Source organism: Emys orbicularis, chromosome 1, assembly GCF_028017835.1.
Source record: "Emys orbicularis isolate rEmyOrb1 chromosome 1, rEmyOrb1.hap1, whole genome shotgun sequence".
Taxonomy (NCBI): domain Eukaryota; kingdom Metazoa; phylum Chordata; order Testudines; family Emydidae; genus Emys; species Emys orbicularis.
The window spans coordinates 193,976,567-193,992,344 of NC_088683.1; the positions used below are offsets into that span (position 1 = coordinate 193,976,567).

General features: G+C 38.6%; 1 protein-coding gene across 1 annotated transcript in view; it reads left to right on the top strand.

The window, feature by feature from the left end:
- Window positions 1-15,778, top strand: part of NCAM2 (neural cell adhesion molecule 2) — a 272,786-nt gene that overhangs the window by 13,857 nt on the left and 243,151 nt on the right. The window contains exon 5 of the mRNA XM_065401487.1: window positions 5,560-5,697. Within this exon, the coding sequence (XP_065257559.1) occupies window positions 5,560-5,697 (138 nt within the window). The remainder of the gene's footprint in view (window positions 1-5,559; window positions 5,698-15,778) is intronic.

The window sequence follows — 15,778 nt, forward strand, 5'->3', positions numbered from 1 at the left end:
GTTCACGGAATCAGAAGTGAACATTTAAAGAGTTGTTCCACAGGGAAGTGTAGAGCTGACTGGGAATGGCAACTCCTAATTCTAAAGTAGCTTTACTTCTTCCCCCAGAGCCAAACTCCTAGACATCTGTTCAGTCCCGAGACCTATAGTCCTTCTCCTGTTCATCTATGAGGGGAGGAAAAGAGGGACAGAGGGGTCAGCTGTCCATCATCCTTTGACCAGGGAAATTAAATACAATGACTGGGGAGACCATGACCTCAGGAAAGAGCCCACACTCTGTTAAAAGATTCTATCTTGACTTGATGTTGTATCTTTAAAGTTGGATGTAAGAGCTCAATAGCTCAATGGAATGTAGAACTCTCTGAGCATGTTCTGTAGAGTTCCTGTAATGTCAGCCTCAAAAGTTTAATTGTCACAATCCCATTGTGCAGACAGCAAGGGCCTGGTACTAGAGATGAAGGTGGCCTGCAACTTTTTTTTTTATAGATCAAACCTTGTTCTGTTCACCAAGTCAGTGATTTACTCTTTATTTTTGCACAGCAGTATTGCTGCATAAGGAGTTAAACACACTGCCCACACCATAGAGCCTATCACAAATACAGCAAGGTTATATGGAGACATTCAGGTCTCTGGGACTGATTGGAGTCAGCCACAAGAGGAACTAGCTACCAAGGGCTAGTCTGAACATCACCTGCAGAAAACTTTTCTATTCACCAGTCCAGTGCTCAAATTGCAAAGGTTTGTCGTACATGCAGTTACAACTTGCTGGATATAGTACTGTTGTAAGGTTCAGGAATACTGTATGTAAATGTTGTTTTGGTCTACATCATAGCTGATTGCAGAGATATTGTACTGAAGGCTGGTGTATCCTTCACCCCTGTCATGTATTATGTTGTAATATTATATTATATATTTTTCTTTTTGTCTGGTTCCTTTCCGGGGGGGTGGGGGGGTGGGAGGGGGTTCTGATATGGAGTGTGACTCTCTTCAACACCATCACATTTTAGGTCTGTAAGGGATTCTGCTAGGGTGACCAGACAGCAAGTATGAAAAATCGGGACTGAGTGTAGGGGGTAATAGGTGCCCATATAAGAAAAAGACCTGAATATCGGGACTGTCCCTATAAAATCAAGACATCTGGTCATCCTACATTCTGCAGACTGTTAGAATTTCAGGTGTGCAAACCATTCCAAGTTCAGTTCAAAAAGAGTTTGCAGGATTTTTGGTGGAAACTGGTTTGTATGGCTTTTCAGGTCCTCAGATTCATACTTCTTCATATGGGATCACTGCTTCACAAAACATGAAACAGGAAGTAGGCCTGTGTCCTGATGTTACAACAGAACTCTTATTTCAGAGAGGAAAACTTCTCCTCCTTTTAAAACGTGATACATGAGCCAAAATATAAAATAATGCCTAATAACAGGGCAATTACAGGAGAAATATAAGGGCCTGCTCCAGGAACGTATTCTAAGGGACTAGGCCTGATACAACAAGACAACTTTGATTTCAAGAGATTTTCCCAATCAGAAATCTAGATATAAATATGGGAGCCAATATATAAAATATAAGGACAAATTTCCAATAACAGTGGAATTACAAGTATGCTAGGACTCTGCCTTCTAGGGTTTTCTCCCTGACATTTCAAGATAGATTATGATGACTTTTATTTTTTATCAAAAAGCTTAAACAAACTACAGCGTCTCTCAATCTGAGATTACAAATGAAAAAGACTTCTATTGAACTGGGCTGACCCTATTGGACTGATCATATTGGATAGGCTCAACCAATTTAGAGCCACTGAAGAAATGCCATGTGATTTGCACCGATGACCTATCTCAGTGATTTTGGCTCAAATTACATTATGAACACCATAAAGTGAACCAATAACCAGAGAGGAGAGTTGAGGTTATAAAAAGCTTCTGCTGATAGCTTGAAGAAACAACATTTATGAAAGCCATCGCTGCTTCCTGGAAACAAGCTGAACACAAAACCAGGATGGTTTTGCATATTTTTTTGCTTTAAATCAAGAGTTTACACACACTGTGCAGCTATGCGAAGGAGAATGGTGCACTCTGGGTGAAATTCATCCTGATACAGAGAGCCTGCATAAGTCCTTGTCAGTGGGAGTTTAGTGGTGCATATAGCTTGTGTTGGCTGCCATCACAGAAGTGAATTTCACCCTTTCTCTGGAAAACTACTGTACCCAGGACTGGCTGCGGCTTTTAGGCCCTGCCTCTAAAAGTAAATTTTAGGGGGGCAGTGGAACCATAAAACACTCATACTATCATTATTTCAGCTGCATCAGTGGCAGAACGGGTGGAAGCCTTAATGGTTTCAAGTACTTCCAGCATTTTGTCCTCAGCAAGTCTTTGGTGGGGGTGCCTTGCTAGGTCTCCAGCATGTTTTTGTGTGGGCCTCATGCTTATCTACCGATTAGCTATGGGTGTTCACATCCTACTTTGGGTATGTCTACATTGCAGTAAAAGACCTATGGCTGCCCCAGGTCAGCTGACTCAGGCACAAGGGGATTAGGCTGTGGGGCTATAAAATTACAATGTAGACATTTGGGCTCAGGCTAGACTTTGGGTTCTGGGATCTTGTGAGTGGGGAGAGTCTGAGAGCCCAGGCTCCAGCCTGAGTCCGAACATCTATACTGCACTTTTATAGCCCATTAGCCTGAGCCCTGCGAGCTGAAGGGCAGGTCTTCACTACGGGGGGGGGGGGGGGGGGGTCGATTTAAGGTACGCAAATTCAGCTACGCGAATAGCGTAGCTGAATTCAACATATCGGAGCCGACTTACCCCACTGTGAGGACGGCGGCAAAATCGACCTCCGCAGCTCCCCATCGACGGCGCTTACTCCTACCTCCACTGGTGGAGTAAGCGCGTCGATTCGGGGATCGATTGTCGCGTCCCGACGAGACGCAATAATTCGATCCCCGAGAGATCGATTTCTACCCGCCGATTCAGGCGGGTAGTGTAGACCTAGCCGAAGTCAGCTGTCCTGGGGCAGCTTCAGGTTTTTAATTGCAGTATAGACATACCCTTAGTGTCTTAGGCTATGGTGAACGTTGTTGACTATGTGTGATGAGCTGGCTGTGTCTGGTGGCTGTTAACTGCCCACATCCATTGACTGTGATCCCCTTACAAAAGCATGCAGTTTATATATCGGTGTATCTATGGATATATCATAAAGTACTACTAGTATAAACATGGAGTCCACTAGAGAGGTTGGATGCTCTCAACTTTGCTCTGAGCATACTTTTATGTGAATCACATTATCCAGGCTTAATGCATGACTGCAAAGGTTCAGGTGAGTTTGCTGTTTCAGTCTGACTTTACATAATTACTATGCAAGGTAGAAACAATTCTTTAAAATATTTGGTATTATGTCTTGAAAGGCAGTAATTCCTTCCAGCTCTATCAGTGGATAAGTCATACAGAGTTGTGTGTGGCTTCTCTGAGAAATCAATTCAATTCACTTTCCACTCTTTTTCAACTTTCCGATAGGTATTGTGTGTGCTGTGTATTAATCTGTCTGCCTAAATGCTAGGTAGTATGGGATGTAGAAACATCTTGGTTCATCTGATCAACCTAATTTAATCATAAGAATTTCTCCTGTTTTTATACACACATTTCTCCAGTATATCCCATGACAAGATTAGGGTGTTTATGGTGTTCTGCAGTCACCCAACATTAGAGTTCATTTTCATTTCATTTTCTTTGATGAACTCGAAATAGCCTCCTTAGCTGAAAAGGCCTGGTGGTTGACAGAACATCCAGCCAGCAGGGATGAAGCTTTTCTTGTATTAAATTAATCCTCTAAACAGCATTTTTCAAATGTTTGAAAATGTACATTTTGTTATGATCTAAGAATTTAGTTTCAACAACAACAACAACAACAAAAGCTAGCAGAAGTTTAAAGAGAGAGAAATGACACCCCCCACACGTTTTGAAAGAGAGAACATTTTGAAGTGTGACTGTCAGAGGATCACACCAGGAAATGGGTTTTACTTCTAGGTGTTTTGGATTGTGACTCTTATTGATTTGAAAATCAGTGATTAGATCTTAACGGCCAGTGTCTGTCTTCGTGATCTTGACAAAGGGAGTGGAGCACCAGGACCCCAGTTCAGCAAATCCCTTAAGCACATGCTTAAATTTAAACACCTGGTTAAGTGTTTGCTGAGTTGAGGCACATGTATACAGATAGCACAAGAACCACATATAGTGATCTAAGGAGCAGTATGTCTCTCAAAAGGCATGAGCTGATAATGGCTGATTTAGACTGAGGGGCTTGAAAAATTAAATCCATCTGCCTTTTCTATCTGCAGGGTGCTAAGTGTGCTGACTCTGATCCAAGAAAATACTTAAGTGCATGCTTAGGCCCGATTCAGCAAAGCACTTAAGCTATGTAACTTGGAAGTCAATGAGACTTAACCACTTGCTTAAAGTTCAACATGTGCTTAAGTGCTTTGCTGGATTAGGGTTGGTGTACTCAGCATCTTGAAATGCCAAGCTCACAGTGAGACACATGATCAGGGGTCATAATATGTAAGAAAAATAGTTTATATTTAATTTTTGACTGAAACTGAAAGATCCTGTACAAACAGGAATAAGAACAGTTGTTCAGTAAGAACAGAGACAACTAGTACATAAAAGAACATTATCTAGTTCCATCTGTACAATTGTAAGGTCTGATGTGTGACATTTCTATGTTTCTCTAATCCTTTTACCAGTCAAGGTAAATAAGCATCTCATTCACTTTGTAATAATTTGAGTCAGATTCTTAGTTTTACAAAAGACATTAAATGAGCTAAGGATTCTACTTCTGGGCTAACCTATTACAATATTTTGTTTTTGGCAACAGGAAAAATAGAAGTTGCACATTTTTTCACGATGTTATCACAATATCATCTGCAATAAGATCCCAGTCCTGCAACTTGTTTCATAGTGGTAGACACCTATTGAAGTCAGCAAGGTTCTGTGAGGTCTGGCTGCACAAAATGAGTTACAGAATTGGGACATAAATGATGTCATATTGGGTGAAATCCTAGCCATATTGAAGCCAGTGTGAGTTTTATCATTGATTTAAATAGAGCCAAGGTTTCACCCATTAACTTTAATTTGGAAAAGCAAGGTTCTCAGGGTAGTTGGTCCTTGACAAGAACTGAATAGGGTATGAGGGAGGATGCATGTAATATATCTTATTTAAAAAATATAGCACAGCATTTAATATTTGGTTGAAGGTACTGTATGTATATTATGCTTCTATTGGCACTGCAGTGACAAGTCGGGAATAAAAATGTACAGAAAAACATCTGCATTTCCATTTTATATAGAAAAAAACCCTAACTGAATTTAAACAAAAGATAAACCAATGTGTTTTTGGGGTGAAATAACTTAACTTATGATATTACATTTTAATTTTAAATTGAAAGTGTTTTGTTGATGAACTATTTGATCTCATTAGACAAGTTCATTAATCTTAATAATTTAAATTAATATTCCCAACATTGTCTTAATTTACTAATATCACTTTATTCCTTACATGGCTTTCTAGATCGATTTGCGATGTTATCAAACAACAATCTCCAAATTCTTAATATCAATAAAAGTGATGAAGGAATATATAGATGTGAAGGAAGAGTTGAAGCTAGAGGAGAAATCGACTTTCGGGATATCACAGTTATTGTCAACGGTAAGGTGTACAGTGATTTTTCTGAAGTTGAAATTAGGTCTTGCTTTCATTGATTATAACATTATATAAGCAAGGTTTATCATCTTCTACAAAATCTTAATTAGGCCACTTATTGCAGTATCAACTACATAATATAGAAGTTGCATTGTTTTTCTTTAAATAGAAATTGAGTTGTTTACTGTTTACAATGTGTACATTGTGAGGTTTAACTTATGTGGGTTTTTATGTTTAATTTCATTAATATAATTATGTAGTTAAGGAGATTTCATATCTCCTTTAATGGTATAAACGTATGTAAATGTTATGTGTAAATGTAGGGGTTTAAAAAAACATATCCTTCACAGGAAATAGCCAACCACACCAAGCTCAGAGTTCAGAGTATAACATGCAGAAATTTAGCTAGGTGTATACCTTTCAGTGCGTGACATTTTTTGTTATAAAACACTTCATTTTATGCAGTTATTAAGTTTCACAGTAACACAGTTATTTTATAAATTGCCAGTATTTAAAACCTGGTTAAACACCATGGACATAATTTGTAACTGTAGGACTACAGCTGAATTAACTGGATATGCCATTGAACATTGCCACTATTATTTAAGTCATTATAAATTTTAACAATTTATTATAAATCCTTTTAACAAGGAATATGAAAGTGCAAGCATAAAATTGAATATGTAGGTTGACCTCACTGTTAAAGTCAGTGTCATCACAATAAAACATAAGTGAGTGGATCTCTATTCACTTATTGGCCAGCAAGGTTATATCTAACTTAGGTATTTCTATTATACTAGCTTCTTATTATCTAAGTGCCATTTCTAATATCTAATGTCTTGTTTCTGAATGGCCCTGTCATGCAAACCTTTACTCCCTTGAGCAATAATGAAACTATTGAAGTCTGGACTGCTTGTGTGAGTAAAGGTTACTCATTGCATGGGTATTCCTTAAATCCATAGCGATAAAGAATAGCTGTGTATTAAAGCAATACATCTTCAGGTTGCAATCAATAGTGCATGGAAAGGGATTGGGAGGGAGGGCAGAAGATTGTGCTGTGCACAATTAAAGAGTATAGGAGTGTGCATGCTCTGTGTATACTGGGGAGTTCCCAAGGGAAAATGTTTCCCTCTGCTTCCTTGGTGTGCAATACTCCTGAGTCCTGGCTATGTGCAATTCCCATAGTCTGGCCTATAGTATTTACTATATCACAGTATTTCTATCTGTAATCCACATTTGAGTTGGGACGTGTGATTCTCCACTCAGATAGACTTATCTATGCTAGTTCGGCTCGAATTAGTGCACTAAAAATAGCAGTGTAGCTGGGGTTGCATGGGCAGTGGCTTGAACTGGCTGCCTGAGTACATATAGACTCAGCCCCACCACATATACAGGGAGCTAGCCTGGCCACCACCCCTGTTACCTATCTACGCTGCAGAGCTAGCATAGGTAAGTCTATATGAGCTGGGAAGCACACCCACCCACCTCAAATGTAGACATACCCTATATGGCTGGGTGTCTCATACTTTGAAAAAAAATCATAGACTATAATATATAATAAAGGGATTTGAAGAGAATAAAAAAGCTTTACAGCCTGTAATGCGTTGAATGCTCCAGGTATCCTTGAGTGTTTCACAAAGTAAATGAGATAAATGCTGTTAGTCCCATCACTGGGTACAGAAAAAGAGCAACCATTATGCAGTGAGTTCACTCACGGTATGGATATTGGAACATAATTTATCAAGGCAGGTAATTGTTGGCCTGAACACTGGAGTTATCTCCTTCTCATTTTGAAGAGTGCTATGAAATCTTTCACTTCAGACTGGACTTTTAAAAAGAGATGGAGAGGAAGGCTGTGTCTGGCACAATGTATTGCATTAAAAATGGTGGGCCAAATTCTAACCTTGTGTGATTGAATGATGTCAGTAGAGTTGTACCTCTTTGCACTCAGTCTGAATCTGGCCCAACATCTTTATCAGTGAACACATCTAGCTTTGAACTCAGTGTTATGATCTAGAGGCAAAAGAGTTACCAACTGAGCAACGCTAAAAGCATTTCACATTGTAGAGTGATATTGATTAAGGCCATCTCCTGCTTGATTTATCGGGATGACTGGCTTCTGCAAGATGAAGCTAAGTGTACTAAATCTATTCCCAACTGGTCTGTAAAGTAACAAATAAATAAATTATATTGCAATGACACCTAACAAGAAAGGGAAATGTCTATTAATCTGTTTCAGCAAAAATGCATCAATTTTCTCTGCCTGTAATACCTTCACAAGTGCAGCCCCACGGTACCTTCCCCTCTTCCATAAAATAAAAATGACTTTGAGGATAGTCATATAATTAAAATAATAATAAAAAGGGTAGGAGAGCTATGCAAGAGGATTTTTTGTGCATAGATACTGTCCAGCTTTGGAGCTTTGTGAAATCTTCTATTTTATTTTTAATACTGTTTTAATTGAGTTCTTCAGGGAAAGGTCAGTGTGCAGGACCTTGGGGAGCAGAGTGTGCAGAAATGGCTGATGCTGTCTTCAACTCACCTTTTCCCCCCTTCTTCTTAATCATCCTGGCCTCCAGCATCTCTCTGTTCCACCTATATAGAGTCCCTCCCCATCCTTCACTGCAGGAGCCCCCTCATTGTTTTCTAGATCCTTCTCTTGCTCTACCCTTCCAGTGGCTCCTTGGACATTTGAATTCTTGCTACTAGGGAAGTGCCAGAATGGAAAGTGAATAGGTAAAGAAGCAAGTTTTAAAAGGGAACAAATTGCACATATATGAATCTCTCTAAGGGATAATTCTTAGAGTATTTTAAAAAAATTTGGAGAGTTAGAGCAACTCTTCAAGTGTTAAAGCACCTATCAAATATGTAAGTACTGTAGTATTAATTCACTCTAGTATGAGATATTAGGAGCAAAAATAAATAACATATACTAAAGTACTAGATACCAATATGAATGCCACCTCATAAATACCTAAGATGGACAGACATATCCTTCATCATTTTAATGGTGGTTATAGTATCAGTCTTATACTGTTAGGCTGAAGTATAGCACTTGGTCATATTTGCCTATTTTAAAAAATAGATATATCTTCAGAATATAGAATTTCACTCATTTAGGTGGCTGTTTCCATGCCACTTTCCAAGCTATCCTGAGAAATCACATACACTAAGAAGGATTTGACTGTGTTGGTACTGGATAGCCATTAGGGAAACCCAGGAAGCTACTTGAAGTATTTGTATCAGGAGATGGCACTTGTCCCTCTATGTCAGTGTTGTTATCACATATTCAGTTCTTTACGTATGCATAGCTCATTACAGACAAATAAATGTGTGGTCAATAATGAACAATGTCCGAACATGGGATTCGAATTTACTGTAGTATTAAGTTTCAGAGTAGCAGCTGTGTTAGTCTGTATCCACAAAAAGAACAGGAGTACTCGTGGCACCTTAGAGACTAACAAATTTATTTGAGCATAAGCTTTCGTGGGCTACAGCATCTGATGTAGTGGGCTGTAGCCCACGAAAATGTATGCTCAAATTTGTTAGTCTCTAAGGTGTCACAAGTACTCCTGTTCTTTTTGTAGTATTAAGAAAACTGTCTTTCAGAGGAGGTACAAAACTTAGGCGCAGGTCCCTTCGTACCTTTAAAGATTCCACAGTGCTTTTCTTAAGAGCAGAGTTATTAAATTAAGTGTCCCTAATGAAATATTGACCCAGGAAGCAATTACATCCCACCTACCTAAATTCTCCCTGCAATTTCACTTGGAAAGTATTTTCTTCTTCACGTACTGGTCTAAAATCTTGTGTAGTGTTGCTGAGTGCTGTTAAATCATTGATGAATTTCAAGAGGGAGGTGGATAAATATCAGTTGTATGTTATTTGAAGGGATCACAGTGTAAAGATTGTCTGTAAAGTGCTTTGGATTCCTTTTGGGACAAAAAAAGCACTATATAAATGGAAGATCATTCTCATTGTGAGACAGTAACACTCACAGTGATTTGAATTATATAAAGAGTCAAATCAAACTTTTTTAAAATTAACAATCTGATGTTTCCTGAAAAAATAATTTCACCTTTTAAAGTTACATTCAAGTAAGGAAAATATTTAGATGTTGACAATAAATTGAAAAAAATATACTGAGGTTGCAGGGGTGAGGTCTGCTATCAAAAGTGGAGCTTAAAAGTTTTTGCTCTGAAGAGTGTTTAACAGTCTTCCTTTTATACTCAGAGGGCTGGATTAAGTGCTAGTCTGGAGTGGAGATATAATAGTTGAGCCATGCAGCTAGCAGGTTAGGACTAGATACTTGTAGGGAATGGGATAACAGTAGAGTTTGGCAAATGGGAAGAGGTGATGTGGGCCATAGAGGTAACTGGATCGAGGTAGAGATATGCTGGGGATTGTGGTTTGACTTATGGGAAGCAGAGAAGACAAGATTATGTAAAGGTAACAGGAGCAGGGCAGACAGTAGTGTTTGATAGTGGAGAAAGGAGTCTTTAGGAGGCACTTATCATACAGGGTAGGGAAGTTGAGAAGATGAATGGGGGGTAAGAGGGATGATGTGTGTGAATGAGAAGGAGGTAAAGGGATGGTTTGGCAGAAGGGCTTGTGATCAGGTGTTGGATGGCCAACTGAAAGTGGGTCATTGATGGGGCTTAGCATACAACACAATACCTGTTTGTTTAAACACTTTCGTAGCTTGGCACTGTAGATGAAAAACAAACCTTCAGGGCTTTAAGGTTAGTCCTTCTGGTTGTTGGAAGTGCAATATTCTATTGCGATTTTTTAATTTAATTTTAATTAAATAATTTATATATATATATTACTTCTTTATGGGAACTACAAGTTCTTTTGGACCGGAAGAGGTTTAACCTGGGCATCTTTCAAGAGCTGACAGTAGATTTTTCAGACCATAAAAAATATGTGGATCCTATGCATTACCACTAGAGTAGCCTGAGATATGGATTTGTATCTCATTGAATATCCAACCACTACATAGATTAGAAATTCAGATGATAATATTGATTAACCCCTCACCCCCTTTACTATTTTATATAACTGTAATACCTGTGGGTCCAATCCTGCAAGGCAGTGAGCACCCTGAGCTGACATTGGCTTCTGTAAAAGCCAAGGGAACTCAGTACCTCTCAAGGCTCAGTCTCTCGTAGGATTTGGTCCTTTGCTGAAATATAGGGATCATTGGACCAGATCCTCGGCTTGTGTAAATCAATGAATCCCCATTAGATAAGTGGTGCTTTGACAATTTACACCAGCTATGGATAAAACCATCTATGTTTAAAAATGGATTCTGGGCTCTTAGTTTAAAATGTTTTGGAGATATAAACTATCCATATAAAAGTCTGCTTTCATGTTTGAGACTGGTAGAGTGAAGGAAATATCGAGGATAATTTGTCAAGTTAAAAATATACAGCATGTCATTTCACTTCATTTCTCAACTCCCATTCCTATCTACATGGGGTTGGAGTGCCAACAATTCTTCACCACTCCTTCTGGTCAATAGCACAGGTTCGTAGAACTTGTAGTTCCAGTCCTTTTCTCTTCAAACTTAACTTGACAAAGTCGTTCATGTATCCTTGGTCTTCCACATCCTTTCCCGCTGTCCTCTTTCTCCCATGCTTTCTTCTTCTCCTGTCTCCACTTGCATAACTTCATGGTTTTTTTGGGTTTACCTTCAAACCATGGTCTTCGAAAACAGATGCCTGCTCTGATACCATATTTACCAATCCCTCTTTGCTGCCAATCAGAAGGGCCAGATCTTCAGCATACATTTGTTTTCTATGTGTCTCCACAGTCTTGATTCTCCTACTAATTAACTTCATAATTAGAATGAAGAGAAGTGGACTCCGCACACTGCTCTGTCTCAATCCCACTGTCATGTCAAAACTCTTTGAAATTCCATGTATTGTTACCACCGTAACTCTTGAGGCTCTATACACTTCCTTTATCATATCCACTTCTTGAAGCCCCCCTTCCATCCACCTCAAGAGTCCAAATACTAACTCCCACAAAACCAAGTCATATGCTTTCTCAAGATTAATAATTGCTACATAGCAGTTATGCCCTCCATTTATCATTCTTTCAGACTTCGGTCTCATTGCAAATATGAACAAATGTACCAAGTAAAGAAACTATTTTAGAAAATGTCACTGTGAATACAATAGAAAGACTTTGCATTCTGATTCTGTTGTGCAGTTAAGACGAATGATCTGCTTATTACTATTTCAGGGTTGGTAATGGAGGAACAAGCAATTTACAAGGAGAATGAAAATTGCATGATAGTGTCATTTTTGCACAGATCCTGGGGCAACACAAGGGAGCCTTAAAACAAACCAAGATGACCACTTCGTGATTCCTGCTTGGTTGTGGCCATGTCATCTCTACCCACCTGGATGATTCATGGCAGCCAGAAATGTCTCTTGAGACTGTAGGCAGCTATTGCAATGTAGAACATCCACTGTAAACTGGAGGACCAGGCTGATGCCTGGCATCCATAGAATAATGGGAAAAGTAAAGTGGTTTAAGTCATCCCTTAAGCTGTTCCAGGGACACACAGCAGTTTTAGCCCAAATGGTCAAACCTGCATGACTAAAATTAGGCATCAGCCTCCATATTTAGGCACCCAGATGCATAGCCTGATTTTCACAGTTGCGGAGCACCTACAGTTGTCATTAACTTTAACAGGAGATGAATTTTGGATATCCAGATTTGAAATGTGTGGCCCTTTTGTTTCGTAGAAGTATTTTGTAAATACATATGTCTTTAAATAAATAAAACACCCAACAAACCAACCAAAGTTATACATGAAGGCACGCCAGAGCTGGGTTGTGTGGATAAAACAGTGATATTTACCTGTGCAGTAATTGAGGCCTTACAGACTGAAAAAGGCTTCTTGAACCAAAATGACAGAATTTGGGGGGGAGTGGGGAAATGAACAGGGGATCAGAACATGACTTTTTTTTTTTATTTTACACAGTGCGTTTTGCATCACTGAAAATACAGAATTCTTGCTTTGTAACTATGACAGAAGGGGAAAAATAATCCAGAGCTAGAATATAAATATTAGGCTCTCATAGCTTGGGTTGATTGTGTTGTAGAGATGATTCCCTCCATTTTGGGGAGAGGATGAATGGTGTATCTGTTGGAAGACCCTTCCTCCTCCCCGGCACTCCTTAGAGGCTAGTGGAGAGAGGGATTGCAGTCATAGAGGAGACTAATTCGAGTGTTAGGCTGGTTTTCATAACATTGCCTTACTCACAGGTAGAATAGATGCAAATGGAAAACTAAAATGAAGGAATGAGTTGAAACCCAACAGTATCTCTTCATATGTGTGGATGTCAGGTCAATTCCTTATGGAAAAAATAAGTCTATTTAGTAATCAATGTTCTGGTCACAGTCGGATGACAGAGAGCCTCTGCTGAATATCTTGATAGCTTGGTTCTCAAACTACATTAAAAATAAATAAAAATCCTCCCTTCTAATTTGTGAGGAGAGGAAAATGCAGTGAATGTCCTGAAAAAAAGTTTTGTAATATATCTGTCTAGATAATTGACAGTCAACTGTGGAGGTTCCTTGTTCTGGGAATACAATATTTCTATGTCCAATCATACATATGCTACAATAATAAGTATAACTTATTGGCATATTATTATTGCACCATTTGAATATCTCATTTCAGGAAACAGTGCTCAGAAAAATAATGCAGTACTTTGTGATGGAAAGAGCTGATGTTATTGTGCTCTTGTAGTTTGTATCTATGACCAGGAAGACAGTATAATTGGAGCTATCTATCTGAAGACAAAATCTTCATTATCATCTTCCTGTCTTCAGTCATTACATTCAAATATTTGATTATGCATGCATACCTTTTCTCCAGAATTTTCTCACAGCAAGTCCTGTGCATTGTCTGAAATATATTAAAAATAGAACATCTGAAATGTTCATTTGCACATCAGCACCTGATTTCACTTTGATTTATGAAAAGAGAGGTTCCCTCAGAGCATAGTGCACCCAGTTTGGTTGGTGTGATAGAATAAGTTTGGAGCTTGATTTCCCCCCCAGATTATTCTAATACCTGAAATGGTGCCTATGTACTTTTTGCCATTTATGCCCACTGTATATTGTACAGACATGATGGGGCAAGAAGTAAATTTATCTTCACTTCACTGATGATACAAGCAACTTAATTACAGTTGACAGAAGACACGGATACTAGTACAGAAGGGCAGTAAGGGCCTCATACTGTTCTCATTAAAGTCAATGACAACAGGCTTCTTGACTTCAATGGGAGAAGAAGCAGGCCTAATGTATTGCCACTTGTTCTGTGTCATTGGATATAGGGTGTGGGAAACATGTAGAACCCTATTATACATATTTTAAGATTTTATATTGCCACCCATCAGTGTAGTATCTCAACACAATTCTGTGCTGAACCTGTACCTTACATTAGTGTTAGAATATTTTAGTGGTAATTTGTTTCAGCCTGATTACTGAGATATTTCTCATTTCTCCGGGTATCCTTGAAAGCTGGACTGGAATTTAGAATTTCTGGTTAATGAGAAGTCATAGGACCTGTTGATCTTACATCATTTTCCATCCTTCAGTTCATTTATTTGTCTAGTTTTGAAGTCAAAATTGTATAGAATATATATATACTGACATTATCCGATTAAAAACTAATCCTTCCAAGCCTAATTATAAGGTATGTGTTTCCTGATGATCTCTCTTCCACAAATTATTCTCTCTAATTAGTTTTCATGGATGACAAGGGAAAAATGTATTCTGAACCCTCCAAGAGCTGATTTAGCATTGAATGGCTATTCAGTGGATTGGTTATCTTGACTTTATTGTACTATAGGTAAAATGCTAACAAAATCCAGGTCAACAAACAAAAGTTTAAAGGCTTTTTTTTTTTTTAAGAAAATGTGTTTGATATGTAAATGTTAGTTTCTGGAGTTTTCAGTTCATCGTTTCTCTCTTAAGCTCCCTCTTTATTACCATCTTGTCCTAATGGTACCTAATAGGCTTGAACCAAAAATAAAATTACAGGTCAATCAAGATGGATGGGAAACTCAAATGTTTGTAAGCCTTGGGCCTACAAAGAAAGAATGAGGCTTAGAATCAAATTACTTCATTATATCTCTTTTTTATCATTTGAAATGATTAAGCAAGTTGCTGAATTGAGTCCATAATCTTGAAATTCTTAACTTCAGCGGAGTTTGTGGTCAATGGAGAACTTGCTGTTGGTCCACAAAGAGCTGTCTGATTACCTGGAGTTGGTTCCTGCTCAGGTCCAGGACCTAGAGCAAATCACAAAATAGCTACAAATTCATTAAACACATCCCTAATATTTTGCCATATAAGAAATTGCTGTAATTGCCAGAGAGATGTTTTGAAATTGAAAGAGGGAGGCAGTGATCTGTCAGTGAAAATAAACTCTTTGACTTAAAGAAAAAGGGCTTGATTCTCTCCTCTGGCCAAGCAGAGCTTGGAGGGAGGAGACTGACAGGGAGCTGTTTTTGGTTCCCTGATCCTCACCCAACAGCCACCACATAAGTTAAAGCTGCACAGGGGCACCTCTAAGTTATCCTGCTGACAGGATATCCTTGCCAGCAGAGAATTGGGCTTGGTAGAAAATAGATCTTCTATTCTCCCTGTTCTGTCCTCTTCCAATACACCCTCTTCCTTTCCTTATTCTGGGGGGTGGCATTCCAGCACAGGTAGTGTGGAAGTCAGGCAGCAGAGCAAAGTGAACTTGATGGCAGAAAATTCAGGTCAAAGTCCTTGAGTTTCTCTCTTTGGTACAGTACAAGCAAAGAACACATGTGATTTTAAATCTGCTTGGCCGCAGAGGAATTGGGATTTTTGCTTACCTATCAAAGATGTCTAACTATGACTTCTCTAATAATATAATAGATCTTTTAGTTCATCTTGAGTAGGAATCTTGTGGAAATTAAGATTCATACCATCCATCTTAAGCCCATTCCAGTAGAGTAATAAAATTAGTATCATGAATGGAGATATTAAATTACATCTTCTGCTTTATTGGTTCTTGAAACTGCTTGTTATT